At 34.5% G+C, this 15,875-nt stretch overlaps 1 protein-coding gene across 1 annotated transcript in view; it reads left to right on the forward strand.

Moving 5' to 3' along the window:
- The window catches only part of LOC145683519 (uncharacterized), a 375,576-nt gene that overhangs the window by 161,778 nt on the left and 197,923 nt on the right, over window positions 1–15,875 (forward strand). Inside the window, exon 11 of the mRNA XM_081754860.1 lies at window positions 11,962–12,163. Coding sequence (XP_081610986.1) covers window positions 11,962–12,163 — 202 coding nt within the window. The remainder of the gene's footprint in view (window positions 1–11,961; window positions 12,164–15,875) is intronic.

Here is a 15,875-nt window from a genome sequence, read left to right on the forward strand (position 1 = left end):
GAGATACCTGGCGGGTAAAACACAATCCCAAAGCTAGAATCACTTCTGCATTCCGTCGATAAGTTCCTGAATTAGGCAAACTTGATATCAATGCTCGCGAAGCTTATTTTCCTGATTGCTCCTATTATTTTAATTCACATTTACTTACATCACATTGTCCTCAAAAATGGCGTGGCCACCTTGTCGTTCCTCTGGACTTGCAGAGCTCTAATGGAACCAATTGCATAAATTTCGAGTCTTCTTGTTTAATATGACGATCGTTACTTCCAGAAATCATTTACACACGTTAAACCTTTTTTATACATATTGTTCAAATCACGATGCTTTTAATAAAATGAAGTTTCACTGAAAAACTGTGTCATTGAATCGGGTCGCGTCACGCATCCATTGGGTCCTCTTTCCCGATTGCTGAGCGTCCCTCCTGAACACACAAAGCATGTGTACAGAATGCACTTAGGACGCAACATAGTTTCCGATTGGTCAGTTTTTGAAAAGTTGTCCAATCACCACTCATTTTAGAAAATCACCGGAAGTACGAAATAGTCTAGTAGCTTCTAGAACTTTCTCGAAGCTATTCAACCGGAAGTTTCATCATCTTTGAAACAAAGAATCTCTGCTTTGCACACACACATTCACAAGAAAAGTCAGTTTGTGGCGTCGAAGAGAAGTCATGTGCTAAACGAGCATGCACATAGTTGTCAACTATTATGTTTTATCACCAAAAGTCAATTATAAATTTAATAAAATATACGCATTAATTTTTCTTGCTGTCGGTGGTCGATAGCAAATGGCGCCCACAGAGAATTGGCAATATTGTATTCACAAAATTGCCAAAGGACCCTGCGATGTTTATATGTGGTCCTTAATTTTGATACACCCTGTATATGGTTTGATTTTACTGTTTTATGATAACGATGAACACAATGTTTCCTTGTGGGGATGAACACGCCACTGTAACACTATGTAGGAGCAACTTGGGATGTATGTGGAACATTGGCAGTATAATTTGTAGGGGTTATTTATTGTTGTCACTATTGTAGGAGTATTATTTACGGAACATTATTTACGAAGCACTAGTACCACCATTTTGCACTATTTTGTATGCTTTGCTATTATTTTGAGTGATAGGTCTTTACACCTGTATGTTCGGTCACTTTTTTTTTTCGGTCACTTTTTATACAATTATGAAGACATGTTTTCTGTCTTTTAATGTCTTTTCATTAAAATATGTAATTTTCTACCATTTTGTTAATTTTCACTCGATATTCTAAACTATGGTTTCTCACCGTGTGCTTATGTTTTATGAACATTCACTACTAACAAAATCTATTCACCACAGCATTACAAAAAAGTTATTCAACAAGTATACAAGTCCCATTTGGGTAAAAATTTAAGATTATATGAAAAGAAATATTCTTTCTACCTAACGAAATTATACGTGACATTTTTTTTTTTTTTTTAACTGGAAACGTATCGGAAACGGATTCGGAATTCGGAAATTAAAATGGAATCAATAACGGAATCGAATTTGTGCATTGCTTTACAATATATAAACCTCAATACTTATTGGCTACAAACAAGTTTTGAAAAACTCCTTTCTCTTTTTTTTTTTTCACAAACAGTACGGATATCTTTTTCGAGCATTTCAAAAGAAATCAATACAGTCTAAAATGAAAAATATTATCAATGTAATAGTCTTTGTCATTACAATTTAACATTATTAAACTTAAAAAAAAAATCTTTCACTTATCAATTTGGTGGGACAAAAATTCAACAATCCTAAAAGTTATATTTCACAATAGATCTTATTCTCATATGTTCTATCAAGTGGTTCAAGATTTGAGAGGATCTTTAGAACAAAAATTTGTTCTTAACAATGTTTAACTATTCTGTAACAATATGACGGCATCCATTAAGGCTACATAACTGTTCACGTATTTAAGAAATATCATCTCTAACGTTTTTCTTATTAACACATTTTTATCACATCCCCATTTAATTACATCGAGGGCACAACGTCAACCTCGGTAAACAACATTTTTATAAGACCATTTCATCGCTACTACTATCAGAGTATAGCCTTGCTACTGCTATCAGAGCATAGCCTGATTTTATTATAACATCTCTATTCCAGACGTACTTTGTCAACAGGGTACGCAAAAATATATATATATCCACAATATTTCTTGAACCCATTTGCAAACATCGTTATATATTCGCCTTATGCCTCAGATAATTTGTTACCTATTATTATTCTTGTGCAATCATTGACCTCTCATATTCGTTACAATTACCACTCGTACTTCTCGATAATCAAAATAAACTTAGAATACAAACTGATTTTATTCCCACTAAAACAAATGATTGTTGACTATGTTGACGAAAAGAAATTATTCATTTATTCTTCCCCTTTTTTTTTCCAAATTAGTATTCTTGCTTTTAGACAAATTTACTTTAAAATTAGCGCCAAAAGTTTGAAAATGTATCTGTGTATCTCCGTTACCTCCCATTTTTTTTTTTTTTTTTTTTTAATCGATAACCAAAATAATGAAGTAAAAATGTAAAAGTTCGATAAGAAAAAAAAACATCTAATTCAATAGTATCTGCATAATTATTGAACTGAACTATATTTCGGGCATTACTAACTAACCTTCTTCAGTGACTTGCTTACATATGTTTCTTCGATATATTTACTAATAAACATCACATTTATCTAAGAACCTAAAAATATGAACCAACACATAATATGACATTGATTATTAGAACTACTATAGCACATTTCGTAAAATTATTATAATGTTTTATAAAAGTTATTAAAACATTTTATAAAAATCTTTAGTTATTAAAATAAACAAGATTTTCTTTCGTATAAAAGGCATATTGCTTGTGCCTTTGGTCTTAACTATCGTAAATAAAAATAAAAATGTGAAAAATGTATATCAAAGCTAATTCCCTAAATAACTCGGCTATTTATTACTTAATACGTGAACGTTTTATTAAAAAAATGTTAACCTACTTAATTGGAATATTGTATGCATCATTACGACTAAATTACACGTAATACAAATTATATTGAAAGACTGAAAAATTAGTATATTATATTAAAGTTCAACAAAATTTACTGTAATGTGCATTTCTATATATGCATATATATGAGTTTATATTTTTTTTTCATACAGTAAAACACAGTAACTTTTAAACTATGAATGCAAAATTTGTGAAACCTTACAAAAAAAAAAACCTAACATGTGAACATAAAATGGTATATGATTAAATCCAAATCCTATATTTATTCACTAAATATGCAAAGTAAATATACTCAAAAAGACTTACAAAGTTTGACATTACTAATGATTTCTGTATGCAATACGTGATATTTGAATCTTATTATTATTATTGTTATTTTATATCTTGTTCCTTACGTATCAGATAATTGAACTATTCATATACAAGCTTGCTTTGCGTAACTTAACTAATAAACTATCAAACATTGGGGTACATATGTACAAGTATGAGTGAAACGGCGATTAAGCCTGACGTAGCGCTACCCTGTGTGTCATTGGTTGACAAAACAGGTCGTAAGCCGTTAATTAAACAAAAATATAGGTTAATGATTTGATCCCGAAGATCAATGAGCGCTGGCTTACTAGTTTCTCATAGCTAGAGTGTGCGGGATCGCTGAACTTCCCGACGATTTACATAAATCGCTCTTGCACTAAATCCAAATCCCATCCCGGCTGAATGCTTCAAGCATTACAGCTATGTCATAATCGGGTAAATCATTCCAACCCCAATTGGACTGTCAGTATCTAGACCTATAGAAGGTATTTCGAGAAAATAAAGACATGAAAAGGACAAGAAGAATACCCTGGGGGGGGGGGGAAAGTTCGATACTACAGTCCCGCATCTCAATATCATCAACCATTTATTAATTATTAATAATTTTGGCCCGCTCCTACCTACAAAATTAGTAGGTTTACAACACATTCTCTTAAGGAACGCTGGCCGATATTAAAAATTGTGCGGCCTCACTGGCAAAGTGCACTTATCAAATCCGGGCATATAGTCACATTCGAGATTAAAGTCATAATCGAGTGTATCATCCACCAATCTAACATTACAATAATTCATGACGTAAAATGACAATTTTCCAAATGACTGATAGAATTACAAATACGTAAGATAACGCTAATCGGCTTCCAGCACAAACGTGTCATGCTTAATTTTTCCATTTTTTTTTTTCAATGTGGAGAAATAAAGAATAAGATGGTAATGACCTCAACGAAACAAGTAAATGAGGCCAACATTACGAGCCTGACTATGATTATCAGTGGGTTGAAAATGTTCAATTAAGAACCAACAGACTCTTTTCATAGAAGGGAAGTTAAAAGAACTGAAATTGGAAAATTTTCACATCCTGAATTAATTGTTACATTTAACAACCATCAAAAAAAAAATTAAAATGACATATCCATGGTTTACTTGATTCTACTTTAAACAATTATTATTCACATTTTTCATTTCCGAGAATAAATTTCTTTTTAAAATTTAAAATAACACTTATCAAATTTTGTTTAAAGTTACCGACATTAATGAATTTCAAGGTTGATAATATTTTTGATTATTACGGCCAATCTATATATATATTATATATATCTTTCATTTTTATAAACCAATTTTATTACAATTCCAATTTTATGATCCAAATTTATTGTAGGTAATCGCTACCTAATTAAAACAAACACTTTTTACATCGATACCAAATTGTATCGGTTATCATTGGGTCCATCGTACCCACAAAATAATATAACGATCCTTTGCGAATGATGACATTATCACATTTTATATTTACATAAAAATAATGTATTATTTTATTTTATGAATACGATGCACCCCGAAGAAAAGAAGAAGGAATCGGTTTAATTAAAATCCAAACAGTTACAATTTAGTGTTTTTCTCGAGTCAATGAAAACTGAACATCTGATAAAATATAAAATTTTAAGCGTCAAACTAGATATCTTGTCCTTAAATATATATATTAAATGTCACAGACCGAAAGGGAATTTTGCAGTGTGTGTGTCTAAAGGCCAAATTCACACACTAGCTGAGGGCCCAACCGGATGCCAACCCGATTTCGTCACTGTAATTTTGAAAGAGAATAGTAGTGACGCCTCTAAGGGTCAAATTGCATTTTAACCTCTTCATTCTTCTTAATTGGTAACCTGATTTTTAGATTATACTAAATTTCAAACTTTATTAATATGATGACAAATACTTGTTAACTTTACGCAATAATTATTCGTATGAATCAATTTATGATCAAGTTTAACAGTTTCGACCTTATTTTGTATTATTATTTTTTTTTCAATCACATTTAATAATATTTTTAGAATTTTGACACTGCAATGTATAACCAATTCAATTTCGTGGGTTTACTGTACTCTTACATATATTCAATGACAAAGACAATCATCGACGAACGAACACATTATTTTTTTTTTTTTTTCAAGACATGTTTCAAAATACAATTGTGTTTACATATTTCCGCCAACAAAGTAAACAACGGAAATGTTTGCGAATAATCTTAAATATGCATGTACTCACATTTGTGATATACGTTCTCTAAAGATCCTATCAGAGTCTCTAAGAGTACCTAAGCAATCTCTAAAATTCCTATTAATGACTTTAAACAGGGTTAACAGGTTTTTTTTTTTTTTTTTTTTCAAAATCCACATTTTTTTTAGTATTATGGTAATAAAACAACACAAAATGATATAGGTGAAACTTTATTCAGACCTCCTCTCCTTTTATCCTGAAATAAACACAAATACACAAACAAATCATTTAAAATTTCGTGAGTGTGGTAGCGTCCACACGAAATAATAATGGTTGAAAAATGGGTTGTGTTTATAAAATTTTGAATCAAAATACATTCGCGAACTAATTTCAATTTATCTTTACCTCTCCTTTTCCTTAATCATCCTTCCTGGATCCCTTTTCTTTCTCCTGGTCATCCTCAACTGGACTTAATCCTGAAACAAAATTTTATTAAGCACACATTTATTATCTCACGTACCTGTTGTAATGGTGAAAAATATGGCTGGCTGGATGGATGGTCTTCTTTGGTAAGCTGTAAGAGAAATCCCTAAACATACGGATTGGTGGGGTTCCTAGCCTTTTCTTTTTTTTTTTTTTTTTCAATGGAGCAATTGTAATCCACTGGAAAAATTAGTCATAACCGCTTTATTTCATGTCTCTTTTCGGGATTCAGTTCAAATTCGGGGCAAGTATACACTTCAATCACACTAACCCTTTCATTTTCCATCGATGCCGATTACACTTGTATGACTGTACTTTTTCACGCTTACGAACACTTCTCCAATTGTTTTTCCTAATTCTCGGACCTTTTTTCCCTCTTACTACAAGCTTATTGAATTTCCACGCGAGGGCACGTTTACGTTTGCAGTGGTTGGATCTGCCATGCCTAATGGTACCTTGCACGAATAACTGACTGCGCTTGCGTTTCTTAAAATTTCTCTTAGTCGGAGTTTTTACAATTTGGATGTTTAGTTCGGGATGAACTCGCTTATATTTTAACTTTGATTTACGTCTACTTCGTTTACGATTACGCTTGATTTGTTTCGGAGTATGCCTACTAGCGCGTTTTTCATTCATTCTGAACTCACCATCTAGCACATGTTTGGCATTTGTTCGCTTACATTGTGCACACATTTTGGGGCTAAGCTGACGAATATTCGAATCATCAAAAACAAGCGGCTGTTTTACTTTGAGTTTATTTGCATGGTCAAGTTTTCTCTTTTCATTCGTTCGCGGCGGCGTGACACTAACTTTAAAATTTACACGCGCAAAGAAATTGACTTTACTACACTCACGACTCACTTGTCTATTACCATTTTTGCGCCTACAAACTCTGATCTTACTAATTATACGTCGAGACAACCTTTTATTTCGGATTGACATACTACGAAAATTCGATTGATTACTCCGTACTGCCTTGCTTTTCATTCGTGTCGGATTCTTACACTTGACTCTTTTTGCTAGTGCGCGTTTATTTTTCAATCTACTTTTACGGACAGTGTTATTTTCTTGCCTGGTTACGGGTAAGAGTACTGGCGAATTAATTACACAAGAACCACTGACTATGCAAAACATAATTCTCTTTGCGGGCTTACACTTCAAACTCTTCACTTCAAGTTGTTGATCTACACCACGAAACTCAAAGTCGATGAGGACAGAATCGAATTGCAATATAAAAACGTAACTCACACTGAAAGACAGATACGGTACTACAGACGCATATGTAGTTGTAGAATCACGCAAAACAATTCGCTCGCAATACAAATACAACATTAAATTTTCAACATCGCAGAAAAATAACAACTTAACTCTCAAGCCTTCGCTGGCGTTTCCGAGAGGGTGGGTACGCGCTTCCACTACGCTACCATTCGTTTTATATAATTCATCGGCATCTTTCGCCGGCACTGCAACTACATCTAAAATCTGTCTGCTTACAGATGCTCGCATTGAATCGTGATTGATTACTATCTCTGTGTTGCCTACTTTCTCTCGTTTTTCCTCACATATGTTTATCGTCGACTTTTCTTCAAACATTTCACGCGACTCATTAATTTCCTGTTCGGCCTCGCAAAACAATTCTTTCGCCATTACGCAAAGATGTTTATTAGAATCGTATTCAAAAGTTTCGCAAACACTATTTCCCTGAACTACAACTTCCGGTGTAAACAAACAATTATTTTCTAATACAACATAATCTTTAAATAACTCATACTTCTCTTCTGTAACCTGAGCTTTTGCGTACACGGGAGTTTCAATTTCCAAATCATCTGCCACTTCGTACTCTACGCTTGAAATTACACTAACACTAGCCTGCTGTACTATTAAAGGTGGTGGTTCAATAACTATAGGTGTAGAAATCTGACATCGCTCCGTACAATTACTTTCGACGAAGGTGACTTTAGCTCGCGCTTGTTCTACAAAATTGTCCACTGAACTCTTTTTGCTTTCTGAGCGTTCAGACTCAATTGACCTACTCTCACAACTATCCGACTGTTTGACACTTAACGGTGGTGACTGAATTTCGACGGGAGATAAGATCTCATATGTTTCCTGACATGAATCATCTACTAAGCTTACTCGCGCATACTGCGGTTCGCTTTTCAACGGTGGTATTAATTCCCAACATCTTTCAAAATTCGTAAACTCAAAATCATAAAACGCATGTCTATTCCATACTTTCAGTTCACTTGCGGCTGTGGGGTGAGTCGATGATACTGACCTACATGACGGCTGCTTGCATACATCTACTTTGAATGGATCAGCTGATTGCTTATTCGTAGTCTTTTGTTTCTTACGCCTACCGGGTTCACTTTCAAGCTCTTTCACAATTTGTTCGTGCAACGATTGATCATACCGTGAATCACCTATTTCCTGATATCGTTCTAAAAGAGACTGTAATTCTTGCAGTGTACGCCTACCTATTACTATAATTCTCCTTCGATCATCTGTTCGCACTTCCGCCGTAACGTTAAATATAAATGGCCAACTGTGTACCGTAAATGTAACTTTCTTCGGAACATTCGTATTTTGGTCTTTACCTAATGACTCAAAACTTTTTGACAAATGAATTCTACGCCAAGTAACATAGTTATTTTCTTCACTCTTGTCTAAATGTATATCGCAAAGACTTTCATCTATGAACACTGCAAATGACCTCATTTTGTTTTACTTTTTTTTTTTCAAAAACAAAAACAAACTCACAACTGAACTTTGGATTCTTTCAAGCGTTTAATGTTGACTTCCATTTTCTAAGATTTCCCCTCAAACTAATAACCAGTACCATTTTCCTTTACACTACCAACACTTTCAATCTGATCTGGTTTCGAACTCACGACCATATCATTGATCTGTGCAGACTGCTTTTTAGACAATGCTGTAAACATATCCTTTAATTTCTCAGACTCTGACATTTTGTACAGATTCAATAATCAGTAACTAAAGAAAGCTAATAATTTCTCTAATTCAAGCTAAAAATGCACTCTATTGGTTGCTAATGATTTCTCTAAAGAAGCACAAACATAATAAAACACACAATCAACAACAAATTATTTAAAAGTAAGACACTCTGAAGCAATGCACAAATTGGTCGCGGATTTTACTTTTGTACTTATTAATACCAGTGCAGAATAAGAATAAACAAGGTCACCGTATTATGAATCTGTCCCAAGTTGGTTTCTGGATCAAGTAACTATATCTTCCTGGGAAGGCAACGCCAATTAAGTATGCTATTATCAATCTGTCCCGGGTTAGTTTCGGCACCAATTAAATATACTATCGCCTTGGTGAAAGGGGGATCGTACAAGCTTATTTACGTCTCTCGTTTACACTAATTTTGAACTAGAAATTTTCCCAATCATCCCTTCCACCGGGAAGTATACGCATGTTTTGCCAACTTTCCCTTGAGCTTGGGAAAGACTCAAGCGGAAGAGTTGGTGGCAACGTGTTTGGCTGCGTCCGAACTATCCGAATATAAAAATTAGCAAATAAAAATATCGACTTAAACCTTTCTTATCTAACTGGAAGTTTGGCGCGAGGGATAGTTCACTACATAAATATAATTAAAATCATGTACATTCCGCAACCTGTTCTCGCGTCTCTGTTCAGCACTAAAAACAATCACAAAAAAAAAAAAAAAAGAAATATCTGGCAAACAATTGAAACACTGGGACTTAGATATCAATCGTTCATATTTAACAGAAAGCAAAATTAATAACTTTACATGCACTGGTTTTACACGGGAAGTTTGAATACTAACATATATCTGAGCTGGAATGAACAATAAGTATTAATCATTTACATCACTAAAACAACACTCTCATCAATGACATCAAATAAACAATAATTTTTCGAAATAGTACTTTGGAATTCCCTATCTAGCTAAACAACATGTAAAAAAAAATAGAACTGAAAATGTTTACATAATATAATTATACGCATGCGTTTTAATGGATTGTGACCGTTTGCGTTGTAAGTTTACGTTTGTTATCAATTCTTTTTCTTTTTTTTTTTTAATTCGAAGTTCACTATTTAATGGCAATACGAGATACCTGGCGGGTAAAACACAATCCCAAAGCTAGAATCACTTCTGCATTCCGTCGATAAGTTCCTGAATTAGGCAAACTTGATATCAATGCTCGCGAAGCTTATTTTCCTGATTGCTCCTATTATTTTAATTCACATTTACTTACATCACATTGTCCTCAAAAATGGCGTGGCCACCTTGTCGTTCCTCTGGACTTGCAGAGCTCTAATGGAACCAATTGCATAAATTTCGAGTCTTCTTGTTTAATATGACGATCGTTACTTCCAGAAATCATTTACACACGTTAAACCTTTTTTATACATATTGTTCAAATCACGATGCTTTTAATAAAATGAAGTTTCACTGAAAAACTGTGTCATTGAATCGGGTCGCGTCACGCATCCATTGGGTCCTCTTTCCCGATTGCTGAGCGTCCCTCCTGAACACACAAAGCATGTGTACAGAATGCACTTAGGACGCAACATAGTTTCCGATTGGTCAGTTTTTGAAAAGTTGTCCAATCACCACTCATTTTAGAAAATCACCGGAAGTACGAAATAGTCTAGTAGCTTCTAGAACTTTCTCGAAGCTATTCAACCGGAAGTTTCATCATCTTTGAAACAAAGAATCTCTGCTTTGCACACACACATTCACAAGAAAAGTCAGTTTGTGGCGTCGAAGAGAAGTCATGTGCTAAACGAGCATGCACATAGTTGTCAACTATTATGTTTTATCACCAAAAGTCAATTATAAATTTAATAAAATATACGCATTAATTTTTCTTGCTGTCGGTGGTCGATAGCAATCTTATCAAAACATTAAGGATTGAGGCTCAGTGTTGTATCTAAAACAACAGAATGGTGGACAAAATGTTACATTTCAAAATCAGGAAATAATATTCCATTTAATTGCATGAAATTCCCGAACGTATTCTCCTTTTAGGTCGAGAAATATAAACTATATAGTTTAAATAGATCCACTTCGAACATCATACACACATCTAAAAGTTCTTAATTTTACATACACGATCAAGAAATGTGTCCAAACATAAACACACAACTAGAACATTTTGTGAACTTGGGTCAATATACAGGATTAACATAAAGAAAAATGAAGTCTTTAAGTTTTACATCTCACGATTATGCCGGCTAGGCTAAAGGAGACGTGATGACGAGAAATGAATAAAATGGTGTAAGAACACCAAGAAAACCCACGCACCGGTTTTTTTTCCACCAGAATATTCACTGCGAGCTGGAGCTGGAAATAGAAACCAAGGACCCCATGCACCAGAGGTGAACGCTCTACCTATGAGCCTTTAAAAATTTAAAAATAAATGTGGGTCTTTAAATTATTTTTTTTAAATTACCAAGAAAATGCCATTTAGACTATAATACTGTACGGTATGCTCTTTTATCGATACAGTGGTTATACAGTACATACAGTAATTACAACACCGTACATAAAGCTAGTTACATTTCAAGTTTCTGAAGAACCTGCTTGTACACTAAATTACACTGTTCTTGTAACTCACACTTAAATCTTAACTTGTATAATCCTAAGGGAAAATGAAAATAAACATATATATGACAAACAATTACATATGAATGAGCTTTTGTAATAATACTGACTTCACGCAACGACGACGAACAACCCTATTGTTTGTTTATCGCTAGCACTAGAATAAAATGTAAAAAGCTTTTAGGAATCGCGTTCGGATTATCGACGTCCTACTGTATTTATTAAGTAAAACCATCAACCTTCAAGTAATTTATCGAATAATTCCCACGACGTTCGGTACCAATGATAGTACAAAGTAACCAAGAAAGTTCTTATCTTTCTAGAGCAATGACACACAGAGGACAATGTATATGGAATCTAACTGGATAATTTCATCTCAAAAGAAAACTGTTCCAGAAAATTGCCTCGATGTAATGTATACAGATATGTCTGTGAAAAAAATGAAATATAAATCTTTGATGGTGATGCTAGATCGACATGTATTTGTTCTACTGGTTGTGTGTAGTGATCGTAAACGCATTCAAGGTGAGCATTGACATCTAGTTCTTGCTTCTTATATAAAAATATATAAAGGTATTGCAGCGTGCTAACTGTTAGCAAGAAATCATCATTTATTGTTAACTGATTGAGGTGGAGCTTAAAACACTCATTTTATATTGATTATATAAATAATTGGAATCATGGTTTTCCACCAACAGTTTGTTTTATATAAGAGTTATTAATAATATTTCTTGTTTTGGTTTGCGTAATATCATAATATAATACTGAAGTTTTCGATTACTATTTTGGTACAATTATAAGATATATCGCACTGGTATTTTTGGATATCCATAAGAAAAATTACATTATTTAATATTATCTACCGGTTAAATGCTCGTGTATAAAATTTTAAAACCATACATAATAAAAGATAGTCTCATGAAATAACTTGTTAATTGTTTTTAATTGTTATATTAATTGATTGCATGAAGCGGTTTTTGGTTAGATAGTAGGTATTTAGACTTAGAATAAATTGTATTAAAAAAACACTGACATTCCTTGAACTGTCTAATAGCAGACTAAATGTTGGTTTACAAAGAAGAGTTAAAACGGGGCAAACATGCACACCTTTGTCCTAATGTAAGTTAGTAATAAGAAGATACAAATTCCGTACGATAAGACTATCCAAACTCGTTTGAAAGTTAAAGTAACACACTAAATTCTCATATTATCATAGAATATACTTATTCCTACAATCATGATAATTCATGTTTTAAGTGATACCTAATTAATCTAATATAATTTTATTATATGAACTTTATGTTGTACATTACCAACATATAGAACTGACATTTTGAGATGTTTCAAGATCATTAATTTGGTATCATTTGTAAGTGGGGGACTTGTGGATATTTTTGTGCCTCTGGGTCTGGGATCTTTAGAGCACTCTTCTAGGGGTGCGTATCACTGCTGTGTGTAAACGTTGACATGAATATATTGGTCCACTAGGTTAATATTTGGTAAGAGTTACAAAGGATCACTTCCTTCATTTTGAAAATTGCCAATAACAAAAATTTGAAAGAAAATTTTCAAAACTAAACCTTTGAAAGAAAATTGAAGAAAAACACTAAACTTGGAACAATTCTGGGGTTGCTTTTTTCTATTACGATGGTCCATACCGGTACATGTAATATGGATGGGTTAAAGGGTATATTGTCTTCGACAGGATATGTGGATATGATACATTACTCTCAAATTTGGACGTCAGTACATAAAATACCTTCAATATTTGGAAATTGTCTTGAATAAGTAAATATTGTAACAGGGTTTTCAACCCGAGAGTCGCGATCCCTAAGAAGGTTGCGAGAGGGTATCATGGGGGTCGCTAAGATAATCGAAAGAGATAAATATAATTAGAATCTAATATTTTGTATTACTTAAAACGACTGTCTCTCGAAAATTAAATTACTCAATAAATTAACCAATAAATTACTCAATAAAATAAATTAAATTACTCAATAATAAGTGTCTAAGTTAAAACAAAATTAGAAATAGCTGTACTTTTTTTCGTATAACCCAAAATTAAGGTAGTTATGAAGTATTAAAATTTTCAAATGGTCTCCATTTTGAAACAATATGAAGGATCGGATTCGATATTTGTAATATGAAAGAAATGATCAAATTTGGTTTTAATCCATTCGCTTTTAGGGAAGTTATTCTATCCACTATATGAAGAAATGAATTCTACTATTATAGAAATAGATGGATATCGTAAGTTCTCCGCAATTGGTATATTCAAAATCCCACATAGCTTATTACAAACCAGAAATTATAAGGGGATCGCTGGCAAGTGGATGTAATAAAATGCGAGTCGTGACAGGAATTAGGTTGAGAGCCACTGGCCTAAAATAAGTAAAAAAAACTTATAAAATAAGCACAATCATACGTTTCAACCCATTTTAACACATGAATGTTTTATCGTAATTAGAATTTTAAGATTAGGGTTAATAATATAATATAGACCTATCAGTAAGTATGTGTGCAAAATGTGTTGATATGCTAGTTGTATCATTGGCTTTTCTCTTAAATTCTCCAGAAAACATTGATGCACTCTAAAAGTTTCGAATCGCCGAGAAATAAATAGTGTTTATTCCTATATATAGCTAATGCATATCCTTTTGTAATTTTCGGTGAATTAGTATATCCACATACATTGAGAAACTTTGGTAAATACATTGAGAAACATGCGTATTAAATAAGAATTTGCCACCGGGGCGCTTTGTCTTATTTTATAATTTGTGATTCTGTTTTGTTATAATACATTTCCTGTGGTTGTGTACGTGTGTTAATTCTATTTTAGACTATAGAGATGGTGATCAGAAAAATGGAAACACCTGTAATTGGCAACACGTCAGATGTATGGGTTGAAAGTGGTTTCGTGGCGCCCGCAGCGCCGGACCACTGGTGGTGGTGTGTTAGGTCGGTCTCCATACTACGTCAGGCGCAGTGGAACAGCAGTGTCCAGTGGCTGCAGCAGACGGAGGTAGTGTAAAATGGGAGACCTCTCAGAGTTTCAAAGAGGGCAAATTGTTGGTGCGCGGTTATGTGGAATGAGTCTGACGGCAGTGGCTACTGTGTTAGGTGTGTCGCGTGGGACAGTGTCGAAGGTGATGACGGCCTATACAACACACGGGAAAACCACATCGGGGAAGCGGAACAGTGGGCGGAAGAAAATCATAAGTGACATGTCACGCCGGGTATTAAAGCGCATTGTCACTTAAAGAACCGTCGTGCCACTGCGGAGCAAGTGACGGAGGAACTCAATCAGCACCTCCCCCACCCTGTTTCGACAATCACAGTCCGCCGCGAATTACATGACATGAACTTACGGGGTCGTATTGCACGGGCCAAACCGCTCATCAGGGACAATAACGCTTTCACACGCCGCAAATGGTGCCGCGACCATGCAACTTGGACCGTTGAGGACTGGAAACGTGTGATATGGTCGGATGAGTCATCCTTCTCCCTATTCCCAACCACGGGCCGTGTTTATGTATGGAGAACTCCCAAACAAGCTTATGATCTGCAGTCTCCGCCCAACTATGAAACATGGCGGCGGCTCGGTGATGCTGTGGGCCGCAATATCGTGGTTTTCATTGAGTCCCGTGGTCACACTTAGCGGACGAATCACTGCCAACGATTATGTCGCAATTTTAGGAGACCACTTGCATCCTATGGTTAGAATGTTGTTCCCGGACAATGACGCCATCTTCCAGGATGATAATGCACCCAGCTGGCTTTGTTGCAGCGTGGTTTGAGGAACATCGGGATGAAGTTCAACACCTCCCCTGGCCCGCCCAATCCCCAGATCTCAACATAATTGAACATCTGTGGTCCGTCTTGGAAACATGATTCCGGCGACGATTTCCACCTCCATCCTCTCTCACAAAACTGGCCGATGCCCTGCACGAGGAATGGTGTAAAATTCCACTTGCTACCATTTACAACCTCTATGCCTCCATCCCACGTCGCATCAAGGCTGTTCTGAAGGCGAAAAGTGGCCCGACACCATATTAATCTGGTAAGTTGCAATTTCGTTCAGGTGTTTCCATTTTTCTGATCACCATCTGTATGACAGAAATATGGTATATCCTTTAAATTTGTCCACCCTTTAATTTTGGAATTTGTGGAAGATTTCTGGAAGATTTCTTAAACGTATTATAAGATTTGATTCCTACCTACCTCACTTTGAGTGATA

The sequence above is a fragment of the Thermobia domestica genome, chromosome 4, assembly GCF_964235325.1.
Source record: "Thermobia domestica chromosome 4, izTheDome1.hap1.1, whole genome shotgun sequence".
NCBI classification, from domain to species: domain Eukaryota; kingdom Metazoa; phylum Arthropoda; class Insecta; order Zygentoma; family Lepismatidae; genus Thermobia; species Thermobia domestica.